Here is a 24,747-nt window from a genome sequence, read left to right on the forward strand (position 1 = left end):
AGCAGGCCGCTTGTACGATAAATATTACAACACATTGAAGAGATTGAGGAAATCCGGTGAATTAGTGGACCCAGAAAGTTCAACTCCTGAGTCATCACCGACAGAAGAATATACATTTACTTTCGAGGATGAAAAATATAACGCCACCACAATAGCTTTTGTTTTGTAATTATTTCATATTTTTTTATGCAGCTGCCTATGACTGGCTCAAACTTTTTGATTCGCCGTGGAGCACAGTTGAATCAAATTGGAAAAAAACCTTCAAAATCAGACGACAAGAAATTTTGAACTCAAGTGGTAGCACATCAGCGAAAACTTTACGGGCCTGGAAACTTTTTTCCCATTCATGTGGATACAATCTGGTAAATGGATTTCTTAGTTTTACGTTTAAACTTGTCAGAATTGGTTGACTAGTTTGAATTTACAATCAAATGGGTCATATTAATAAAAAAAAATGATTTTTCTCAAATTTGACATCAATTTGTATGAAAAAACTTTCAAAATTTGAGAAAATATTTCGAAAAAGCATTTTCTTTTTTATTAAATGACCCAATAAATACAAAAACTTCCTCTTGAAATACTATCATATATGAAAGTAATGCGTCATATTAATAAAAAAAGCAATTGCTTTTTCAAAACCTTTCCTCAAATTTTGAAAGTTTCTTTATACAAATTGATGTCAAATTTGTGAAAATTTGAGAAAAAACAAAAACCTTTTTTTAATCATATGACCCAATATTTAAAGGCACGGCTGCAAACCGGTTCTGAATCGGGTTTTGAACCGAACCACTGCTGTGAAACCCAATCAACTTTCATATAATAATAGAAAAATTTCCCTGAATTTTCCTTTTTTTGCTTAGAGGGTGTTGATCAATTTCTTCCATAAAATACAAAAAAATAAATATATACATTTTGCATTTCTCTTTCAAAAAAAATCGGAAAACTTAGAAAAATGTTTGAGCTAGCTCCAACCTTCACAATATTATTCTTTAGTCGGTTGGCTGTAAAAATGGTCGCTACAGAATTTAAAACTCAAAATTTAATAATGCTTTCCTTTATTGCAGATTGATATTGACTTCAATGCTCTACATCAGAATTGCTCACAGCTAACAGAGAAATGGCAAGGTTTTAGAACAAAAATTATACCAATTTTGAATAAGAGGGTAAAGGATATTCAAAATCTTCAGCACTTGAAAAAAGTTAATGAGATTGATAAAGGTTTGTTAACATTGGTAATAATAAGATTAAATGATTTTTATAATAAATATACTTTTATTAAAGGTTCAGATCAACTTATAGCATTGTTACTGCACGTTGTACTACGACCTAATATAAATCGGAAGGCAGGTGACAAAACGATTTTTAGAAATACTATCAAAGATTCTCAGCTCTCGTTTTTACTACAAGTTAGTACTGTGAACGATGTCGAAAATAAATTGGATAATCTGAAAAAATCACTCTATGCACGCGGTGAGACATTGCAACCACTAATTATCGGAATTGGCAGTGATTTAAGTAATTGCAAATTTTATGTTTACTATGACGACATTAAGTATGAGCTTCCTTCATTTTTAAGCGCTTTAGACATATGTTTTAAGACTTTCCATGTATTACATTTAAAATATCCACAGGATAGCATTGAGTTTTGGACGTTTGTCCAAAGATATTTTTATTCCATTGAATTGACTGAAGATAAAACTTCTTCAAATGTCCTTTGTTTGCTGAGGGACTTAATTTAATTTATTAAGTATAGATACGTAGTCACATAAATCTTAACACCTTAAATATTCAATAATTATTATTAAATATTATATATGTAATAGTTATTATTTTTTTGTTTAAAATGGTTTTGTGTTTTGTATGCAACAACAATTTTGAAGATGTTGATATACTCGTAAATCATCTAAAAAATTTTCACAATTTAACATCATCTAGTACTTTTTACTGTCTACATTGCTGTCATTATTATCAGTGCTTGCGAACTTTTAAAAGCCACTTTAAGAAAGCGAAATCATGCATTTCTAATATAATTCCAAATGTTCAGAGTCTTAGTGAATTCGAAAATAATAATTTTCCACCACAATTAAACCAACGGCAATGTAATCAAGAACGTCAAGAAATATACGAATTTTCTCATGCTGAGTTCGAAAATATTGCGCTACTATTTTTGAGTAAATTGCACAGTCAATCAAATTTCGCTCGATCTGATGCAGAACGACTAATTGATGATATAACAAATGATTTGCTTTTGCCAATAGCACACTTTTTAGAAAATATTATATTCGATTTTGCAGAACAAGAAAAAGTCCAACTCAGAAACTTAGTTTCGTTTTTAAGAGATCCCTTTTCAAAATGTAAAACATTTTACAAATTTTTAAAGGAACTCAAAATGAGAAAGTGCTTTGAAGACCCACAAGAATTCGACATTGATAATAGAATTGCGCCCGTAGTTCATCACCATGCAATTTCGTTAACAGAGCAACACAGTAAGGGTGTACTAATGCCATTACGATTTCAAATTAAACATTTCTTCGAACTTCCTAATGTATTAAAAGATACTTTGGAAAATACACAGAAATTCCTTGCAAATGATAATGAATTAAAAAACATTGTTAATGGAAAATTATGGAAATCTAAAATGAGTTTATTCAGCGATAAAACAGCAATTCCTTACGTTATTTATTTTGACGATTCTGAAATTAATAATCCTTTGGGTTCCCACAGAGGGACACAATCAATAGCTGCTTTTTATTACAGTTTCCCTACTTTGCCGCAGCACTACCAATCGCGACTAGAAAATATATTCCCTGCTCTTTTCTTCAGAAGTAAACATAAACAGTTTGGAAATGACGCATCATTGAAATTACTGGTAGAAAAAATTAAAAGTCTTGAAGAAGAGGGAATTGACATTAGCTTTGATAATACAACCAAAAAAATTTATTTTGTACTAGCACTAGTTGTGGGTGATAACTTAGGTTTAAATAGTATTCTCGGCTACACTAAAAGCTTTTCATCTAATTACTTTTGTCGATATTGTTTATGCAATAAAGAAGAAACTTCGTACATGGTCGAGGAAATAGAGAGCAAACTTCGGAATGAGTTAAACTATACAGAAAACCTTGCTACAGAAGATATACCAGAGAAGCGAATAATGTTAACTGGTATATCTGAGAATTCCATTTTCAATGACATTAATTCATTTCATGTGGTAAATAATCTTACCGGCGATATTATGCATGATATTTTTGAAGGTGTTTGCCGATATGACGTTTCGAAAATATTACTCCATTTTATTGAATCCGAAAAATTGTTTACAATTGAAATTTTAAATGATCGAAAAAATCAATTTCAATACGGTGAAATTGAGTTAAGTAATAGATCTCCAGAAATTCAAATACCACATTTGAAATGTCAAAAACTTAATATGTCAGCACGAGAAATGTGGACATTTTGCCATTTTCTTCCAATAATAATTGGGGATTTAATACCACTACACAATAAACATTGGAAACTTTTTTGTACATTAATTGAAATTATAGACGAGATTTTAAAAACAGAGTTCGACGATGAGTCCCTTAATAAAGTAAAGTTAAAAATTAAGAACCATCACACGATTTACGTACACCTATTTGGCCCGACGTTAAAACCGAAATTTCACTTTCTACTTCATTACGCTACAATCATAAAAAATGTAGGACCTCTTAAGCATGTATGGTGTTTTAGGTTCGAGTCCAAGCATAGAGAGATTAAATCGTATACCAATTGTATTACCTCTAGAAGGAATGCACCTTTGTCAATCGCTGTTAAATGTATGATAAAGTTTTCAAATCGGTTACTTTTGAATAAAGGATTAGAAGAAACTTATTTTTCGAAAACCAATCTAAAGAAAAATTTAAAAACAGATATTACAGTAAAAAAGTAAATATAAGTTCTTTTGAATGCGAAATATTAATAAATGAAAGCTACAATTTTATAACAAAAGTGGAAATAAAAGGTACTACTTATAAAATTGGATATTTCCTGATGTCAAAATCTTTGAAATTATTTGAAATCAAAGACATTATTGTACTTGAAAACAACAAAGTAATTTTCGTATGTGTTGAACACACAATTGCAATGTTTTCAGACCATTTTCAGTCATTTCCAATTATAAAAAGTACAGACCAATTTTATCTATTGGACTTTTCTGAATTATATTATTCACCTCTTAATACAACTCTTTCCCCTAATGGAATTACGTATATTCGTCCAAAGTTTTTTTGAAACTATACATGTATAAATTTTATATATATTTATATCTTTGTCTTAATTTACAATAGTAAAACACATAAAAATATGTACTTATTAAATTAAAAGTAATAAATAATAATAAATTTATTTAAAATCAATGTTTTTTTTAATCACTTCTTTTTATTTTAGCAAAGTAACTATTAAAATGGTAAGTGGACAACTTTTGGAGGTAAAAAAATAGTAGTTTTACTATTTTTATAGTACAAAAACTATTTTCCATAGTAAACTAACTATTTTTCATGGTAATAAAACTATTTTCATGGTAAAGTAACTATTTTTAATGGTAAAAAAAACAATTTTTCGTGGTACACGAACTATTTTTCATGGTTAAAAAGAATTTTTTGTGGTACACGAACTATTTTCGTGGTACACGAACTATTTTCGATGGTAAGCTAACTATTTTTAATGGTACCCGAACTATTTTCACGAACTTTCATAATAACAATTTTTTGTCGGTTTGCTTTACAATTTTTTTCGGTCACTGCAATTTTAATCGTCTTTTTCGGTTAGATTTACCTCTCTTTTTCTTTGTGTGCACAAAAGCACATTTGTAAGCGTTAGTGAAAACGGTAGATACCCCATTTTGTGCACCTCAGTTTTCCAGTCCGAAATACCAGAAGTAAAAAGAAACCTGAATGAGGTCACAAGCCTCCTCCCTGGTGGCGGTTTCAAAAGTTGATCATCATTTGAGAAAACTAGTTCCATAGCGGCGCGGTATAGTTGTTATGTGAAACGATAGTCATACGACCTGGCATTATGAGATGAAAGTTTATAGCCAGATCACTAACATTTTCACTTAAATTGCTGATGACACCGGTAGTTAGCTTTCCAAATTTTTGAAATCATTCGAACTATTATACGCAAGATCTATATCCCTTTCCGCATGGGCGACGAGTACCGAAGAAGGTGGAATGACGAACTGTATGAGCTATTTTCCTTCGACTCGGCACCCATGGTTGGACAACGACAAAAAGGGCGCCCAAGAATACCATGGAAAGACCAAGTGCAGAAGGACCTGTCCGCACTGTTAATGAACAACTGGCGCAAATCCGCAAAGGAGAGAGGAAACTGGCGAAGTTGTAGTGCAATAATAAGAAGAAGAATAATAACTATCAAATAAACTGAAGAGTAGTAAATAGTACAGTTTATTAGCGAAATTCATATTAGAAAATTCGATCTGTTTATGCGGCTATAAGACCATTGATTTTTTAAATAGACCCCGAATTTTGCGAATCTCCACACTGCATTCGTTAAAAAGGGGGAATCATCAAAAGGAAAGATGTTAAATTGCAATACATACATACAACTCGCTTAGACCAGCTTCATAGGTTATCGCTTTTCAGCACAAAGATATTACTTGTGCATGCCATATTTTGTACATATGAGTACTTCAAGACATACATATATACATACATACATTCCACGAGCAAGAAAAAAAGCAAATCATAAATCTCAAAAGCAAGTAACTCGTGAAATTGCTGGTACTTAACAAGCAAATTAGTTATGACGACAGTGAAGTTAGGGAGATAACTTAAACATTAACTGTATGCAAACAACAACATAATATGTATGTATGTACATTAGGGCGGGTCGAAAATCTAATTTTTCTCAAAGCCCTTGGTAATAGTGAAAATATATTGTATCATGAAGTCAACAACAAGCCTGCGAAATATTAGTCTTTCATTTTAATTGTAAGAGCCCGCGCATCGACCGCCAAGTGACCCACAGCACACTAGTCGAATAAGACCAATTCTTGTTAAAAATTCTGGGTTTAGCCAAAAATGTTGGTGCATATTATTAGATAATGAATCCTTTAACGCAAAAGATAAAGACAAGTATCATTTCGCGCAGCCCTTTATCTTATCGTTAATCTCAAACTCATCTATTTTCAGGAAAATTTTGATTGTGCCTATAGTCAACAGATGTAAAGAACAACATTAATATTGCTGGCGTGCATTTAGATCGCTAGTTCGAAATATTCTTATCCTTTTTTAATATTAGCTATAGTTTGCGAATTTTTGCAAATTTAGGAACAATATCGGTAGCTCTAATAGAATAGCCATTATTTTCCATCATCGCGGAAAAATTTTGTTTATGCAAATTAGTATGGAAACACAGGCACAACTTCTAGACACACTAATTGGTTTACTTATGTTTATGCATACAATATAAAAATTGCAAATATAAGAAAATGATAAAAAATTTTGTTCAAGATTTTTTTTATTTTAAAATAATTTGTTTATAATCTGAACTATTTTAGTCATATTATTATCAAAAATCAGTAACATTAAGTCTCGCCTTCAATTTGTTAATTACTACGCACCGATCGAGTAACATTTACCAAAGTTATATCGAAAAACTTAAGTGGATTTCCAGTTTTTTTCTAAAAAATTTATCTTCAATTGTATAAATAACCTTTAAATAAAAGAACCGGATTACAGAAAACTGTGCCAGCGAGTGACTTTTTTCGTTCAAGCTGAATGCAAAGCAATATCGTCCAATTGGAGAGTCCTCAAAAGGATTTCCCAGGATATGTTAAAGACTATTGCATTTACCTACAGACACTTTATCACATAATGGAATTAACTAAAATATTTATGTACATATATCTAAACACTTATTGCACGTCCCCTACTTTCATATAACGGCAAATTTAAAAACCGCGAAAAATGTGCTTCTGCGGCGACTAATGAAACCCTTCCGCACCAATTTCCAAGACTGCAAAAATGGACTAAAAATGGGCGTTTCTCACCCTAATTGTAATGTATGTAAATACTTATATGTTTGAAACTACTATTACCTTGTCGAACAATTCCTAATCTTTGACAATACATTCATTCACCACTATCTTGAAAACTGACCAAATCGGCGTGACCAAGTCCATGGTCATTTTAATATTATATAAACATCCGAAAACATTAAAAGGCTTGAAATAAATCTCGTCTCACTTTTTTGTATTTTTCACTTGGTTGCTGAAGTAATGAAGAATTGAAAATTCATAAGGGAAAATTATAGTTTTTGTAAGTTTTATCTTAATATCTTAAAAACGTGTAGACTTATTGAAAAATGATAAATGAACGTGAGGTACTAAATTTAATAGCCCTCAATTTGATATATCGTCCTGTTTATAACAATAACGCATTCCATAGATATTACAAGCCAAAATTTCATTTACAAAATTCATACCCTTTGATTCAATAGCGCGGGCTAAAGATAAGTTTTAAATTAATCTTTCGTGGCCAATAACAATTGGCTGAGACCTAAGACATCATAATATTACTATTACAATGCGGTCAAATGACTTTTATTTTCCCCCATACAAAATCGACCCAGCCTAATGTACATACCAGTAGAAATGGTTTTAAATAAATGCCATTGATAAGATAACAAAATGTCGCAATGCGTCACATACATACATACATACATACATACATACATACATACATATCTATGTACAATGCACCCCAGAGTATAGCAAAAAATTAAAAAAATAAAATAAAACAAAAAAATAATTGAAAGCAATAGTCTTGAATGTGAACCAGTTAAAACTGCTTAAATTGGATCAAAGCAGCTGCGATTGTATTTATGTATGTATGTATGTATGACTCTATGAGTCAATATTAACACACTTAAAGTGCATGCCAGTTTGAAAAACAAAAGATCATTGACGCGTAAAGGATTTAAAAACAATCACAAGAATGTGACTTTACAATCAATCAGTATTCGCATTCATTTATATAATATATCCAATAAATTAATTGAGTGGCGACTCACTCGAAATTTTTAAATGGGCTTTATATTCGCTGTATATGGTAGGCAATTCGAATATATCTCAAAAAAATATCTCAAAAAACAAATGCTCACTTAGCTCTGTGCTTGATGCAGGCATCCCGCTAGCTTCTTCCAAATATCAACTCAAATCAGCTTCAATTGAATTGGCCAACGAAAAATGGGCTAAGTAATCCATCTGTTCGATTACTAAGCCGAACTGCCCAGATAACAATGAGAAGATATCTTAAATTCTTATACTAATTGATCGACCCACTATCAGAACAATGGTCGTTATTAGTACAGGTCACCACTACTTAATGGGGAGCGCATGGTAAGCGAATAGGATATTCCGCTAATGATTTTTGTCATGGCTGCATGCGTCAAGAGAAGGAGGAAGAGAGCATTATATCTGCCACTGTCCCTCACTGGCAAAAACACGATTTACTATCTATGTATGTACATATGTACATTAGGGTGGTCCAAAAACAGTAATGTCGGAATTGTAATGCTCTCACCCCTAGGATTGTTCTACATATATCGAAACAAGTATACTCCTATTTTTTTATTTTGAAATCAAACAAGTAAGAAAGTCTAAGTTCGGGCGGAGCCGAACATTGAATACCCGGCGCAAGTATTAAATATATGTTTTCCACCTTTCCAAAAGCTACCGCTACATGATAAGCCGGGGTGTATACATTTTAAGTAAATTAGCGTCCTTAAATTTCGAAATATCGCAGTTTCAAGCATATCTGAAACTTACCGTTATATGAAAAGCGGCCTCAATTTTAGTCCGATTTCAACAATTTTCAACGGTTTGCTTTTATGTGGCAAGAACAATAACCACACCGAGCTTGGTACAAATTGCTAGAACGGTTAGCGAGATACATATATGTGATCACAAGTGGGCGGTGCTACGCCCATTTTTCAAAATTTTGTCATAAACGTATTTCTTGGTAAAGAATTGTTGCAATCATCAATTTTGAATAAATTAGCTTCAATATTTACTGATTTATCGAAGATTTTGTATTTCTCGAAATTACCGTTATATGGGATGTGGGCGTGGTTATTGTCCGATTTTAGAAATTTTCGGCCAGTTGGTATGCTGTATCAGGACCAACAACTGTGCCAAGTTTGGAAGAAATTGGTGTAGCGGCTACCAAGCTATACACATGTAACCATAAGTGGGCGTGGCTACGCCCATTTGCCAAAATTTTGTAATATTCTTATTTTTCGTCTAAAACTCATTGCAAATATCAATTTTGAGTGAATTATCTTCAGTAGTTAAAATATCGCAGTTTTCGTTTTTCTGAAAATTACCGTTATATGGGAGGTAGGCGTGGTTATTGTCCGATTTTTAAAATTTTCAGCCATTTAGTAAGCTGTACTAAGGCCAACAACTGCGCCAAGTTTGGAAGAAATTGGTGCAGCGGTTATCAAGATATACACATGTAACCATAAGTGGGCGTGGCTACGCCCATTTTCCAAAAATTTATAATATTCATGTTTTCCGTCTGAAACTCATTGTAAGTATCAATTTTGAGTGAATTAGCTTCAGTAGTTACTAAAATATCGCAGTTTTCGTATTACTTAAAATTACCGTTATATGGGAGGTAGGCGTGGTTATTATTCGATTTCACCCATTTTCAATACCATCTGTCCCACGCCCAAAAGAAGTTCACGTACCAAGTTTCGTTAAGATATCTCAATTTTTACTCGAGTTATCGTGTGCACAGACGGACGGACGGACGGACGGACGGACGGACGGACAGACAGTCACCGCTTAATCGATTTCTCTTTTCATTCTGATCATTTATGTATACATTTGTCTATATCTATCTCGATTCGTTTTGCCTGTTACAAACAACCGTTATGTGAACAAAGTTATAATACCCTTGTGCACAAGTGCGCTCGGGTATAAAAATATTTTTTTCGGTATAGAACAATCCATTTTTTGACCACCCTAATGTGCATAGAGCTGCAGTCAATAAAATATGCAGTAGCAAAATTCAAACTGATATGGTTTGCAACTTATGTTAATTTATTTATTTTTAATAGTTTTCACTTAAAATATGTAGCCCGATCTATAACAGAAACTACATAAATAAAAGTTTCAAAATTAACAAACTTAAAAAAAAATCATCAAAATTTCAAACTTTTAATTCAGGAATTTTAGAAAATTTTCGAGTATTCAGTTTTGCAGTTTTAGTACAATAAAGTGCAAGTTTCAAGTCCCCAAACCGTTGATTTTTTTGAATTTTTTTGTCGAGGGCGTTGAGTATTTTTCTGAAAATTCTTAACAAAAAATTTTTAAATTTTGATGATCTTTTTTTTAAGCTTGATTAATTTTCGTTAACTTTGTGCAAGCTTTAAAACTTTTATTGGTGTGGTTTCCGTTATAGATCGAACTATGCATATACGAGTATAAAAAATGCTAGGTTCATTTGCTCGGCGGACAAAAATCGAAAGCTCCTTGAGCGATTTGAATAGTTATTTTTTTGAGTTGCCACCTATTTGAAAAATTTCGATTAATTAAATTGATAAATGAAATGATATATTATAATTTGGGTATCAAAGTAATGAGGTTTAAGAAAACATAATTTGGAAAATATTTTTGAAGGGGGTTGCGAAATGTTTCGAAAATTTTATTCCATTAAATTGATAAGCAGGGAACGGATTTTTAGGACCTAAAAACCTATAAAAAAGGCAAAATAAAGTAACGAAATAGGCTGGAAAAGGCAAAATAAAATAGCGAAAAAGGCAGGAAAAGGCACTAGGTATTGCAAAAAAGGCAAAAAAAGGCAAAACAAAATAGCGAAAAAGGCAAAAAAAAGGTATTGCCAAAAAAGCAAAATAAGGCCCTAAAAAACAGAAAATACGAAGAACAATCATATATATATATTTATTTTAGAAATTTGTATATTGCCAGTAAAAAGAGAAAAACCATGAACTAGTTTCATTATATGAAAAATTTGTACTTTGACTTTTTGACTATTTTATCCTGTAGTAACATTGAACCACAAGATGCATTTTGAAGTTTTCTGGCAGCATTTTCATTCGATTTTCGCGAAGAAAAGCCTTGAATGTACTAAATGCCAAAAAAGCAAAATAAGGCCCTAAAAAACAGAAAATACGAAGAACAATCATATATATATATTTATTTTAGAAATTTGTATATTGCCAGTAAAAAGAGAAAAACCATGAACTAGTTTCATTATATGAAAAATTTGTACTTTGACTTGTTGACTATTTTATCCTTTCGAGTTTCTAGCTCAAAAAACTTTAATCTGTATAGTTGTAGTAACATTGAACCACAAGATGCATTTTGAAGTTTTCTGGCAGCATTTTCATTCGATTTTCGCGAAGAAAAGCCTTGAATGTACTAAATGAGCGCTCGACGTAAGTTGATACAAATGGAGCCCAATTTAAATATAGAACGTTTGAAACGTTCATATTATCAGGAATAAGGGTGTTTTCCTCGCCCCTTACAATTTTATACACACCCCTTATTGTCTTCAAGCCTACGATAGCTGAGAAAACGGCTTTGAATTTTTCCAACACCAATTTGGCAAGAGGTCCTTGCGCTTATATAAGCCGCATGGGCATGTGTATATTTTTTAATCTTAAAAAAAAATTGTAAATGCTATAATCACTTTTTTAAAGGTAGAAAAGGCAAAAATGGCAAATATCTTAAAAAAGGCAAAAAAAGGCAACATCAAATGTGTATGCATGGAATCAGGGAAAGCTAAATCGTGGACATTCTTAATCGAATATACTCTATCTCTTTAGCAGAAAAAAAGGCAATTTCCATAAAATCCGTTCCCTGTTGATAAGCTACATGACATATGATTACAACATGGGTATCAAACTAAAGAGGCTAAAGAGATTAATTTTAAAATTTTTTTAAGAGGGTTGCCACCTGTTTCAAAAATGTAATTCAAATAAATCGTTACGGTAAATTAAATGTTCTAATATGGGCATCAAACCAAAGAGGCTTAAGGAGCTTAGTTTCTAAAACCTTTTTTTAAGAGGGTTCCCACCTGTTTGAAAATTTTAGTTTAATTAAACTTATACGGTAAATGAAATATTACATTTTTGGTATCAAACGAAAGGTATTTAAGAAACCTTTGACTTAGAAACATTTTTCAATAGTGTTGCCACCCTTGTCCTTGGTGGAATCAATAAAATTTTTCATAGAAATAATTTCGTTCGTTGTAGCCACAGTCTGCTACGAAATCATCCATCACATGGGTATTTCCATAGCAAAGATTCATGAAAACGAAAAAACCAATAATAATAATTCCATTTATGTTTCATATCTTTTTCAAATTTCCTTATAATTTCTGATTGTAAACTATGCTCCATTTAATTCCTTATAATATCCTAAAATTAAAAATATTTTTAATTAGTTTGAGAACTTTCGCACAAATATTGCTAAACCCGTATTGCTCAATATCCTTTGTGCCGTTATTGTAGCGCGACGACTAACTTTTGATTTGTATTTAATAAGTTATTAGAATTTGATTGAAAATGGTTCATAAAATATCATTACGCCCATACATATGTATATTCGAACAAGTAAACTCTTTTTCGCAAGCTGAAACAAGCAAATGGTAATGTAATTACACTTTTAATCTTAAAATTTTACTTCGAACGTATGGCGAGTGACGGTGGAATCACCCACATTATGTTCCATCGTGAATGCTCTTATTAGGCCCAGGCTTCGCTTTCTGTGAGGGAGGTTCTTCAAAAAAAAAAACGTGGAGCAAAGAAGATGTATTTTGGAACGAATTTCCGTCATGCCTTGTCAAATTTGGTTTGGCGACAAACCGGTTTCGGCGCTGTGCCATCTTCGGAGTAATTTTTTGGAAAATCGGTTTGGTCCGCAAACGACATTTGATAAAGAATGACGGAAATTTGTTTCAAAATCCAACATATACCCACCCTGTCGGAAACACTGACAACCAAAAAGAGAAAGTTTAAAAACGACTTTAACCCAAATAGGGGTTTACTACAGTAGATCGTCCTGAAACGCCATAACTAGCAGAGACCTACTTCATTTCATCATTATCTAATATGTTTTATTGCTAAACGAAGCTACTAATTTTTGTAAAATTGTTTGTTGTTCGTAATTCATTGGCTGGATACGGTATTTGAGGCATGCATGAAATCTGCGCTTCACAATACTTTTTCTGGATCCAACATTTTTATTTTTTTTTTAGTATAGCCAAAAAAAAGTCTCGTGATGGCCTATTAAGTCATACTTATTTTCAAAACGTTATATTTCGCTAAACAATGCGAAAATTAAGCCAATATCTCGAATACATTTCCCATTAACATATGGCGCTCTAGTGAAGCTAATAAAACTAATTATAAGCTGTTTTTGCTCAAGATCACATTGTATTTAAACACATGTATGTATGTATGAATACACACACATTTTTTTGAAACATACTATATTGAGGTGTAAAAATATCGCACAACCCTAAATATTATATTAATATGTCCCAGACATTGGAAAAAAACTGAAAAGAAAAAAAAACGAGCATATTAATGCGCGAAAATTTGGTATGTCTGGCAAATTTTCCGACAATACGTACTATAATATATAGCACATTAGCGTTACATACATATAAATATATATTATATTTATTCACACGATTGTTTTGACGTCGTTAGTTGTCTAGAAACGCGATTTATTTTTATAACTTAAAGACACAAGAATCAAAGAAGAAATCGCAATGCTGTGAAATTTCATACATATGCATGCATAAGTATATATGTATGTAGATATGAATGTATGTGAAGAATTTTTTTGAAAAATATATACACTGCCGGAACAAAGTATTGGCACAGCAAATTTTTCACAACAACATGCAACAATTTTCATTCTAATATTTTTCCGCTAATTTCGTATAAAAATATGGTTCATTCAACAACAAAAAACATAAAAGTATAATTCCTAAACTTTGTGCAAAACTCGCGAAAATTCAGCAAATTTTTATGGAAATTTTCAACTTTTTAATCACATTTTTTAGATTTTTTTTAAGTATGCAGATGTGTGGCCCAATCAATTTTGTTTTAATAAAGTGCAAGTTTTAAGTAGCTAGGGATTACCGTTGATTTTTGACAATTTTTTTTTTACGCAGCCTCTTCCATACAAAAATTTTTTTCCGAAAATACTTTATATGGAAAAAATGCAAAACACCTTCAACAAAAAAAATTCTCAAAAATCAACGCGATTTTTGACTAACTCCGAACTTGCATTTTTTTACTAGAATTTAATGGGATGCAAAATTGCATACTCAAAAAAATTCCAAAAAACCTGATTAAAAAGTTGAAAATTTTGATGAAAATTTGCTGAATTTTCGCGAATTTTGCACAAAGTTTAGGAATTTTATTTTTATGTTTTTTTGTTGTTGAATGAACCATATTTTTATACAAAATTTGCGGAAAAATATTAGAATAAAAATTGTTACATATATATTGTGAAAAATTGGCTGTGCCAATACTTTGTTCCGGCAGTGTATTTTTTTATATGCTCTATGTACTTAACCACACACACAGTCAAATGATGTGAGGTTTTTCTATATTTTACACCATATGAATATAAATTTGTTAAATAATTTTATGTACTATGTACATAAACTATGTACGCAGAGCACACATTGCACATTGCAAATCGGTTTAAAACAAATTATTTCGATGAGAAGCAGAAAAGAAAAAGAAACAAATACTTGAAACAATTTTATGCACTCTCAATGCGAAATGTATGTATGTAAATACGTATGTATGTATGTATATGCCGACGAGTATGCATGCGGAATAACAAATGAAATCAATTGTACATAAAATGAAAAATGTTTTTTTTTTTTTGCTTAGTATATTTATAGACTAAAATGCGTATGCAATTGCGAAAATATACATACATACATATCTATATTTATTAATACATATTCATGTTTATATGTATAGATATAACTATCGTTTTTTGTATGTGAAATAATGTAAACATTCTCAACGGGGCTAGAAGCGCTCCATTTATGCTATTAGAAAGAAGCGCTCCCTTGCTTCTCTAAAAGAAGCCCCTGCCGAACGCTCAAGAAAAGCATTTAAAAAGCGATGCATGCAATTTTAAAGTTTTATATTATATTTTTGTTTTAATAAAATAGTATCGTATTTGTAAACCATTTGATGGTTTTATTAAGTGTCCCCATAACCATGGTTTTTTTCTTCTTTACTATATATGTGGTATACATACATACCAAGGCACATTAAACAGGTAGTATCAGTAGAGCAAAAACAACATTTGCGTGTATTTTGTTGTTGCTTCTGGTATCGAAAGTGTCAACAACTGTTCTGAATTTTTTCTTCTAAATCAAAGCGTGCCATGTGAAATACAACAAATTATAAAAAATAAAAAATTGAAATTGGAAAAAATAAAAATTGATGCAACTTTCTTTCCTAGTAAATTTGTTTGCTTCTCGAAGCATTGATCCATCCTTTGCAAGGCCCAGTAATCAGCGGTCGTGCTGCCGAGTTGGGCGAACGTTCCAAAAGCTGCTATTCAATCGCTTGTTTTGTATGGAAAAAGGTTTCACAAGCAAATGGATTTTAACAACTTATAATTTTCGTGAGAAAAAATTAAAAATATTTGACATTTTCGAGACCAAATAATTTGAAAATAAATCAAATCAGCTGCTCTACTGATACTACCTGTTCAATGTACCTTGATACATACACATTTTTGTACATAAATTAACTTTTTTTCAAAAGAAAATATTTTATGTTACTAATCAAAATGATATTTATTTCTGAGCATTGTTAGAATTTAATTTTTTTTACTTTGCTTTTGTACTGCTCCCCATGATAAAAATATATCAAAAAAAAAATATATATTTTTATCATGCTGCTCCCTACTTGCTTCTTTGGGGAGCAGCTCACTTTCAGTCCCGTTGGGTTGAAAGAATTGCTACATACATATTGTATGTATGTATGTAGTTTCGATCGAATGAATGAATACGAAAACGCAATTAAATATTTATTTAAGAGAAATATAAACTATGTACTATGCATGTATGATCAGAACAGAAACCAACTAACAAGGCAGCAAACTAGATTAAACGTAAATAAAAAATACCACCGGAGAGGTAAAAATTTTTTATGGCGAGCATATGTAAAGGAAAAACTTAAACGACAAAAAATGATCTCATAAAAACGTACGCTACATATTGTAACAAAACCAAATACATAAATTAATCAATTAAAAAATTAATTTATTAATTCACATGTACATATGAACATACATACACATCGCTCATTTACTTCAATAGTGTCATAAGTCAAAATAGATAAACTCGAGCAAAACGGCTTCAAAGTTTTGAATTTACATATACTCCCATAGTAAAAATATATGTATCTATTCATCTATACATCTATGAAATTTTTACACACCATAGAAGAAGAAGCAGCAGTAATTTCTGTAGCAGTAGCAGTAGTTCTGTCAAATTCTTTCTAATAAGAAAACAATCAGACTAGTAATTAAGTGCTTGCTAGACATTTATAATAACATAAATTTATTAAAAATTAATGTTAATGGCTAATTTTATATTGTGCACATGCGGCCATGAGTTTTGAGATTATATGAGCCCCGAGTTGTTACATTTTTGAGCCGAAAATGGTGGTACACCGGTGATCCGGATCAACTCGGGAACTAACTACAGTTGATCCGGATTAAGTCCGAGTTAATCGGGATCAACACTGGCGTCTGTTTAAGCTTTAAGATAATGCATTATCGTCGGCTTTGCGTAAAGAACATCCCGAAATTGCATTTAAATGAAAACTTAAAAAATATATACTAAAAAAAGTAAAAATAACAACTCGTGCTTATGTACTTGTGTATGTAACGTATATGCGCGTATTATCATACATTCTAATATGAATACGGTGACCAGATTTCTGTGGCCAAAAATCGGGACATTTCTAAAGCATCGAATCCGAACATACAATTCTGTTTTTAGAAAAAAAAGGCTGAATACAGTTGTATTTGATACAAAACAAAAAGAAAAAAATTTAAAATTTTTTATTATTTTTTTATGAAAATATAACTTACTATCTAAAAAAAACATGTAAATCAAAATTTCAAAATTTGTAGAACATTTATAAAATTTCGACGAATTTGAATAAATCCTCAGCACGATTTTAAACATTTTAATCAGATTTTCTAGAATTGTTTTGAGTATGCAGTTTTGAAGCCCATTAAATTTTAATATAATAAAGTGCAAGTTGGAAGAAGCTTTGATTTTGAGCAATTTTTTGTTCGCGTATTTTCTTCCATACACAGTATGTTCAACAATTTTTTTTGCATGGAGAAAATGAGCAACAGCTTCCACAAAATTTATCAAATTTCAACGGCAAGTCCAAACTACTTAGAATTTGAATTGAATCGGTTACAAAACTGCATACTCAGATTGTTTCTAAGAAATTTAATTAAAAAGCGATCAATTTTGATGAAACTTTGTCGAATTTTGCTAATTTTTGTACAAAGCTTCAAATTCTGACTTACATTGTCTTTGTTAGATAACGAGCCACACTTTAAAAAAAGGGAATACCCAAAGAAAGCTAAAATGTCTCTTCCCTGTTTATATTTTCGCCACTCTATCTACATCTTATGTTTTTCATGTACACGATTTTTTTGAGGGTATTAGTATTATTTTTTATAATTTCATTAATTATATTATTGTAATAATAGCCAGTATATGTTTATGGCTCACTTGTATTATATGGACTTTGTGATAACGAAAGTGCTGCCTCGTTTGTACGAAAAATTTTTTTTCGGGCCAGAGTACAGGGAGAATTTTAATAAATGAATAAAGAAAACGCTGAAAATCGGGACTTAATCGGTACAAATATGAAAAATCGGGACACTTATACGTCCCGACTTTTAAAAAATATTCAACGGGACCATTTTCGCAAAATCGGTACTGTGCCGCCAAAATCGGTACGAATGGTCACCGTAAATATGAATATTCTATTTGAAAAAGTGTTAAAGTTATTAAAAAACTATTATGATTTTTTCGAGTGACTATAAAAAATTAGTAATTTCGGCAAGTTGTCGCCTAACGATTTAAGGCTAAAATTGTTCAAATACTTGATTTATTTTTTATTATGCTTGTTTCTGGAACTCTTGTGATTGAAATATATGGGTCATTCCATACAATATTTACACCTCAATATTTTTTTGGGGGTGGAATATATTTGAGGTAGTTAAAGGAGCTTTTCGGCCGGTTTTTTTATTTCGTCATGATATTCGAAAATCTCGGAAAAAAATTCCCCGAAATTTGGCAAATTGCCTTTTCTACCTTTAAAAAAGTGATTCTTTTTTTTCAAGATTCAAAAATATACACATGCCCATGCGGCTTATAGAAGCGCAGGGACCTCTTGCCAAATTGGTGTTGAAAAAATTCAAAGCCGTTTGCTCAGCTAACGTAGGCTTGAAGACAATAAGGGGTGTGGGTAAAATTGTAAAGGGCGAGGAAAACGCCCTTATTCCTGATAATATGAACGTTCCAAACGTTCCATATTTAAATTGGGCTCCATTTGTATTAACTTACGTCGAGCGCACATTGAGTACATTCAAGGATTTTCTTCGCGAAAATCGAATAAAAATGCTGCCAGAAAACTTCAAAATGCACCTTGTGGTTCAATGTTACTACAACTATAGAGATAAAAGTTGTGTGAGTTAAAAACTCGAAAGGAGAAAATAGTCAAAGATTCAAAGTACAAATTTTTCATATAATGAAACTAATTCATAGTTTTTCTCTTTTTACTTGAAATATAAACATTTCTAAAATAAATATATTTTTTGATTGTTCTTCGTATTTTCTGTCTTTTTTTAGTGCCTTATTTTGCTTTTTTTGCAATACCTTTTTTTGCCTTTTCCTGCCTTTTTCGCTATTTTATTTTGCCTTTTTTACAATACCTAGTGCCTTTTCCTGCCTTTTTCGCTATTTTATTTTGCCTTTTCCAGCCTATTTCGTTACTTTATTTTGCCTTTTTTATAGGTTTTTAGGTCCTAAAAATCCGTTGCCTGATCATGACGAAATAAAAATTGTCCATTCAATCAATTTAATTAACAAGTTAGAATAAGGATTTTAAGGATAAAGGTTTTAAGAAAGCTTTATTTCTAAAATATTTTTTGAGAGGGTTGCCATCTGTTTAGAAATTCTAAGTCAATTTAATTAACAAGTTAAATTGAGTTTTTAAAGGGGTATCAAAAGAGAGAAGTTTAAGAAAGCTTTATCTCTAAAATATTTTTTTTAGAGGGTTGCCGCTTGTTTAGAAATTCTAAGTCAATTTAATTAACAAAATAAATGAAATTTTTAAGTGGTGTTAAACGAGGGTAGTTTAAGATAGATTTATTTTCAAAATATTTTTGGATTTTTGAGACTTCTCACCTGTTACTAAATTCGAAATCAATTTAATTAAAGAATTAAATTAAATGTTTTTAAGGGTGTCAAACGAGGGAGATTGAAGTAAAACTTTGCTTCTAATATTTTTTTTTTGACGAACCAAACTATAAAAGTATTTGATAAAATTATACTCCTTAAGTGTTTCGTAGTGTTTAACAGAAAGGATGCGTCAATCAGTCGGTTTATTCTTCGAAAAATTGGAGTGGTAACTAAAAAAATCACTATGTACGAAAATGTGTTGTCTTAACATTTTTTCAATGTGAGGAACTATTATGATCGTACAAATCGATGTGATACTCTTTAAATTTCCATCTTTCAAACACGGTACGATCCAGATTTATTTCTGGCCAACGTCTCACACACTTCATCAGCACTTCTTAAAGGAATGTTTTAATAACAATAACACGACGTCTTGAGTTGTTTGATGACACAAAAAATTCACAACCTAATTTGACAAGAAATATCCAATATACTCCCGAAACTAGGAGCCAAATAAAGAAAAACTGCGTTTTTAGTTTTTCTTATTGACGCCTGGATTTTTTCAAAGAACTTTGAAATTCCAAGGCTATAGTTTATTCAAAAACTTATTTTCAAAAGGCAGAGAACCTTCGCCATTATTAACAAAAAAAATGTATGCACCAGGGCGAAAAAGCCGGAATTAAAAATGTATTTTAATTAAAATAATTTTTTGTATCCTAAACTAATAAGTTAGAAAGACCAAAGATGAGGATGTGGCAGTGCAAATATTAGTACTTAGCATACATATATTTTTCAAAAAATAAATATTGGAAATTTTCAAGAATATTCAGGTTTAAGATTTTAAAGAGCACTTTCATTACATATTGGTCATTGTGTACCACAAAATAAATAAATAAATAAAATTTTATGTTTGTCAATTCTGGCGAAGTTTTTCTTTTATTTGATTTCCATATTTTTATTCTACATTGCATTTAATTTTTTTTTAATCAATTATATCCTTGAAATTTCTCTCAAAAAATCCTGACGTTGGACAGAAAAACTAAACTAAATATGTATGTATGTGTTTATATTATTGATTTTTTGTGTGTAAAATTTGCTGTCGCGCGGTATAATCATTTACAATTAAACGCAGTGTTCAGTTTTGGAAAAGAATGCAACAAAATGCGCCTTTGGGGCCCACCTATGCAACAACCTACAAATTTCACGTATGTACTTAGAAATGCATTCACCTTCCGCCACTTGACAAGAAACAATTGGTGAGACAAGCAGGAAACATTGCACGTAGTTGTGGTGAAAATGCATAGATGTCACCAGCATATACCTCAATGACAATGGTGAGGTGAGATGATAATACAAGTGCCTAGTGCCTTCTTTTATTCTTTACCCTTCATCTTATTAACACAATCAAATGGACTGGAGCATAAAAACGTTTGGTAGGGAAAGTGAGAATGAAAGTGAAACTGAAATTAAAATACCTACATGAAATAAAAAAAATAAAGAAATTACGGTACATTTAAAAGAATAAATAGGTGGCGGTGGTGTCTGGCGATGGTATTTTACACAACAATGAGACAAACTGTATACCAAAGTGAATTTCAAGGAAATGAGAAGAAGTGTAATGGAAATAGGAAACACACAAGTTAAAAACAAATAAGAAACAAGGTGAACACATAAGAAACGTGACAGTTAAAGAGAGAGGGATACCGTAAAACATAGAAATTGTATTGTATAAATTTTGTTAAATTTTTTTTTCTTTTTTTTTGTTTGTTGGTAGTGTTTTTTCTGCAACTTGCACTTTTACAATTGTGTTGTGTTTTGCTTCTTTTTTTTGAATATACGTTAAATAAACAATTTGCATTTGCAAATTGTATTTGTATTTGGTTTTTATGTGTAAGTATGTATATATAGTTTTTTTTTGTTGTAAATAAATAGTTTTATATATTTTAATTTAAACCAAACGCAAAACAAATAAAAAATATTTTACATACATAAATAGTTTAGTTATAGCAGATATGTAAATTAGTTGGTAAATTGTGTGCGCATGATATGACATTCGGGTACTCACCAGCATAAATCGCTAAAAATATCGAGAGGAATGAAATGACGCTTGCCAAGAATTTTGCCTCCATTTTTGGTATTGATCCGTGGTTTGTACTTTTATGCTTAGTATTGTAATTATAACAATTGCGATTTTTACAAGTTCTTTACACTACTGTTGTTGTTGTTGTTGCTTGGTTGGTTGTTTGTTTGCTGGCTTGATGATTGGTTAGTTGCTGTTGCTGCTGCTGGCGCTGCTGGTGTTGATGTTGCAGTTTTTTTTTTCTCCTTTTTTGTTGTAATTTACTTTGCTATTTTGTTTATTTGTTATAAAATATTGTTGCCACGTCTGTTGTTGTTGTTTAATTTTATGTATTTTTGCTGCAATTACTGTAATTAACGTTTCAAATTTGGTTATTAGTTGTCGCGATTTGCTTCTTGCTCTGCTTCTGCTGTTAATGACGCTAACGTAGGCGGTTGTAGCTTTTATAGGTGGTATATGCACATGTATGTACTATCTACGTATATAGTATATAAGTATGTACATACGTCTACATACGTCTACATACAATACATATGTCGGTGCTATTAGCTTTTCCTACTAGTATTTATTATAGATGGCTTGTAATTTTTTTTTTTGTGAATATTCTCCAACTTTATCTTGCTGCGTTGCAAATATTTTTAAATTATGAAATTTTCTTTAGCCTTGAATGGATTAGCTCTTTTCAAATCGCCCTTTTTGTGTTTTAATTTTGCGTTATCCCAACGTGGTTGTCCCGTAACATACATAGATTTATTTTATTTTTAATTAGTATATTAAATTTACGTTTAATTTTCTATAATGAATCCAAAGTTGATCGTCGTCTTCGTCGTAGTCGTCGTCGCAGTTAAACGAGCTGCATCATTTTGTAAGGAAGAAAACGAAAAAAAATAAATAAACAAAAAAAATGTATATTTAATATGAACAAAGACACGTTAATCGAATAGTGACGACAATGTCGACGACGACGTTGGCGCGGCCAGCAACAGCGGGAATCACGATGATCGGCCGAGATTTACAGGCATTTTGTGGCCAGCGACGATGACAGCGATGTCAGTGCGCCAAAAAAAAAATGGAAGAAAAAGAAATAAGAAGAGAGAAATATTTAGTTAGCACTTACGAGTATGTGCACTTTTTTTATTCGGAAATATTTTGTATATAAAAAAACGCGTTTTTATGGTTTTTAATTATTTTTTGATTGATGTTCAAGTGTGTGTATTTATGTTTATTTTGCAATAATTTGTTTAAATCATTTAAACCACTATATTTATAGGGGTTGTCATGGAGGGAGCAGAAAAAATTTCTAAAGCACGCGGATACCGTTATTGTTTTTTTCATAAATTAATTTATAATAATAATAATAGATTGGCGCTTACACATATGTTAGTGTTTGGCCGAGCTTAATTTATAGGCGACCGAAAAATTAAATTGAAGATGGCACCAATTCTGATAATGAATGACGGAAATACGTTCCAAAATACATATCGAGCCCTACCTAACCGCCAAAAAGACGTAAGCGACATTTTGTTAAAAATTTTATTTTTTACTGCATCAGAAAAAAATGTTGAAAAAACTCAGTTTGGCGGTTAGGACTCGATATCATCCCCTTTCCACGTATCTACATTTTTGCGAAAACTATTCGAATCATTAGGCCCTTTCAATATCAACAAATTTTTACGAACCGTTACTAGTACTTGCAAGTTTTTACTGGGAATGCATTCAATAACCCAACAAATTTGCGAAGGAGCGAATTCGAGAGCGTAACAACCCGAGAGAGCTATGAATTTTACTACAAATTCCTGCAGGAGACAAAAAGTAAGGTTATATATTTCAAATTCAAATGTAAACAAAGTTTTTAAGAGGATTATTTGATGAAACATAATTAGCGAAATGAAAATATGAATGAACAATTTAAATCTAATGTATATTTTTTTTATTTTTATGACGATGGGAACTATTCCCAATTAAAATAGAAATTGCGCGCCAAAACTTAACCGTCAGAAAGTGTCAAAATGGTGCCAATTTTGCTCTCTATTTTTCTTTTACGCTCTCGCTGCAAGTACTTATTGGCAAAGTTATTGAATGGACCTATTTACAACCAAATTTTCAGCATCATACTTCTTTAACATAAAAGAAAAACTTTAAGTGAGTGCTCGCTAGAACTCGAAACTCAAAAAATATGTCATTCAGATTTTGAAAGCTGAGTAAAAATGTCCAGATTTAGATATGTATGTAGGTGTAGAGATTTTCGACCCTTTGCAGTTTTATAGACTACCACTATATTTTGCAGACATTTTTTAAATGCTTGTTTAATCAGCTTTCCGGAGCGTGCATATAAATTCCCCCAAATGCTCCAAAATATGTTAAAACAGTTTTCGAAATTCCGACCATATATAATTTCCACATTTCTCACCGCCTCACGATAGAACTGTGCTACGGACCAGCGGCAGAAAGGAAGAATGCAAGGAATGATCGAAAAATAATAGAAAGAATCAATGTGAACAAGCCAGGCGCAGACACTATTTGTTGGCCATCAACCGTTGACCGCAAGTCACCTCAAAGTACGAAGCCAACGAATAAAAAAAAATTTGCACGTTGTATGGAGCGGCGAGGAGGCGATTGCGCTCACTAGTGTCTACACATGTAAGTACTATTACACACGCACAGTTTGGTACAATTTTATTTCGACTGCACAATTCACACTGATTTTGTGCATAAAATAGACTGATAATTTCTATTTTTTGTTTTAAATGTTTACTCTTTTTTATTAAATTTTTCTGTTTCCTTTTCTCTTGGAAGCACAAGTAAACGAGAACTGAGAACCAAGAACTTGGGACGCACCAGCAAATAAGCGAGTATATACAAAAAAGCAAGCGGACACGACAACGGCGAGCACGATACTGACTGACTATGAGTGTTTTCACAAATAGAAAAACACTACACTACCCCGACGAGAACAAGGAATCGAAATCGAAATCAGCGGCAACGCCAACGGCGACGACAATGACAATTACGATGACCACCAGACAAAGAAATGAAGCAGAGTGTGTAAATTATCCACAACAATACAACAGCGGACGATAAAGCAGGAGAAATGGCGAAAATAATAGAACTATGTACTATCGATATATAGTAGACAAAAAAGAAAAAAGTAGTTTTTTT

General features: G+C 31.5%; 1 protein-coding gene and 1 long non-coding RNA gene across 5 annotated transcripts in view; one reads left to right on the forward strand and one right to left on the reverse strand.

The window, feature by feature from the left end:
• Nucleotides 1-24,485, reverse strand: part of LOC118740576 (neuroplastin) — a 160,331-nt gene extending 135,846 nt beyond the window's left edge. For 3 of the 4 annotated variants that reach the window (XM_036472172.1, XM_036472174.1, XM_036472175.1), the window contains exon 1: nucleotides 21,574-22,441. In XM_036472172.1, the coding sequence (XP_036328065.1) occupies nucleotides 21,574-21,637 (64 nt within the window). In that variant the 5' untranslated portion in view covers nucleotides 21,638-22,441. Of the gene's footprint in view, nucleotides 1-21,573; nucleotides 22,442-24,426 lie in introns of those variants that run through there. The other variant, XM_036472173.1, reaches the window with a different exon arrangement.
• On the forward strand, nucleotides 148-1,374 carry LOC118740578. Its single transcript, XR_004993159.1, has 3 exons — nucleotides 148-362; nucleotides 1,065-1,218; nucleotides 1,282-1,374. It is a non-coding gene; the product is annotated as an uncharacterized LOC118740578 (long non-coding RNA).
• Nucleotides 24,486-24,747: the final 262 nt, after the last annotated feature.

The sequence above is a fragment of the Rhagoletis pomonella genome, unplaced genomic scaffold (assembly GCF_013731165.1).
Source record: "Rhagoletis pomonella isolate Grant_MI unplaced genomic scaffold, Rhpom_1.0 Rhpom_scaffold_00006, whole genome shotgun sequence".
Taxonomy (NCBI): domain Eukaryota; kingdom Metazoa; phylum Arthropoda; class Insecta; order Diptera; family Tephritidae; genus Rhagoletis; species Rhagoletis pomonella.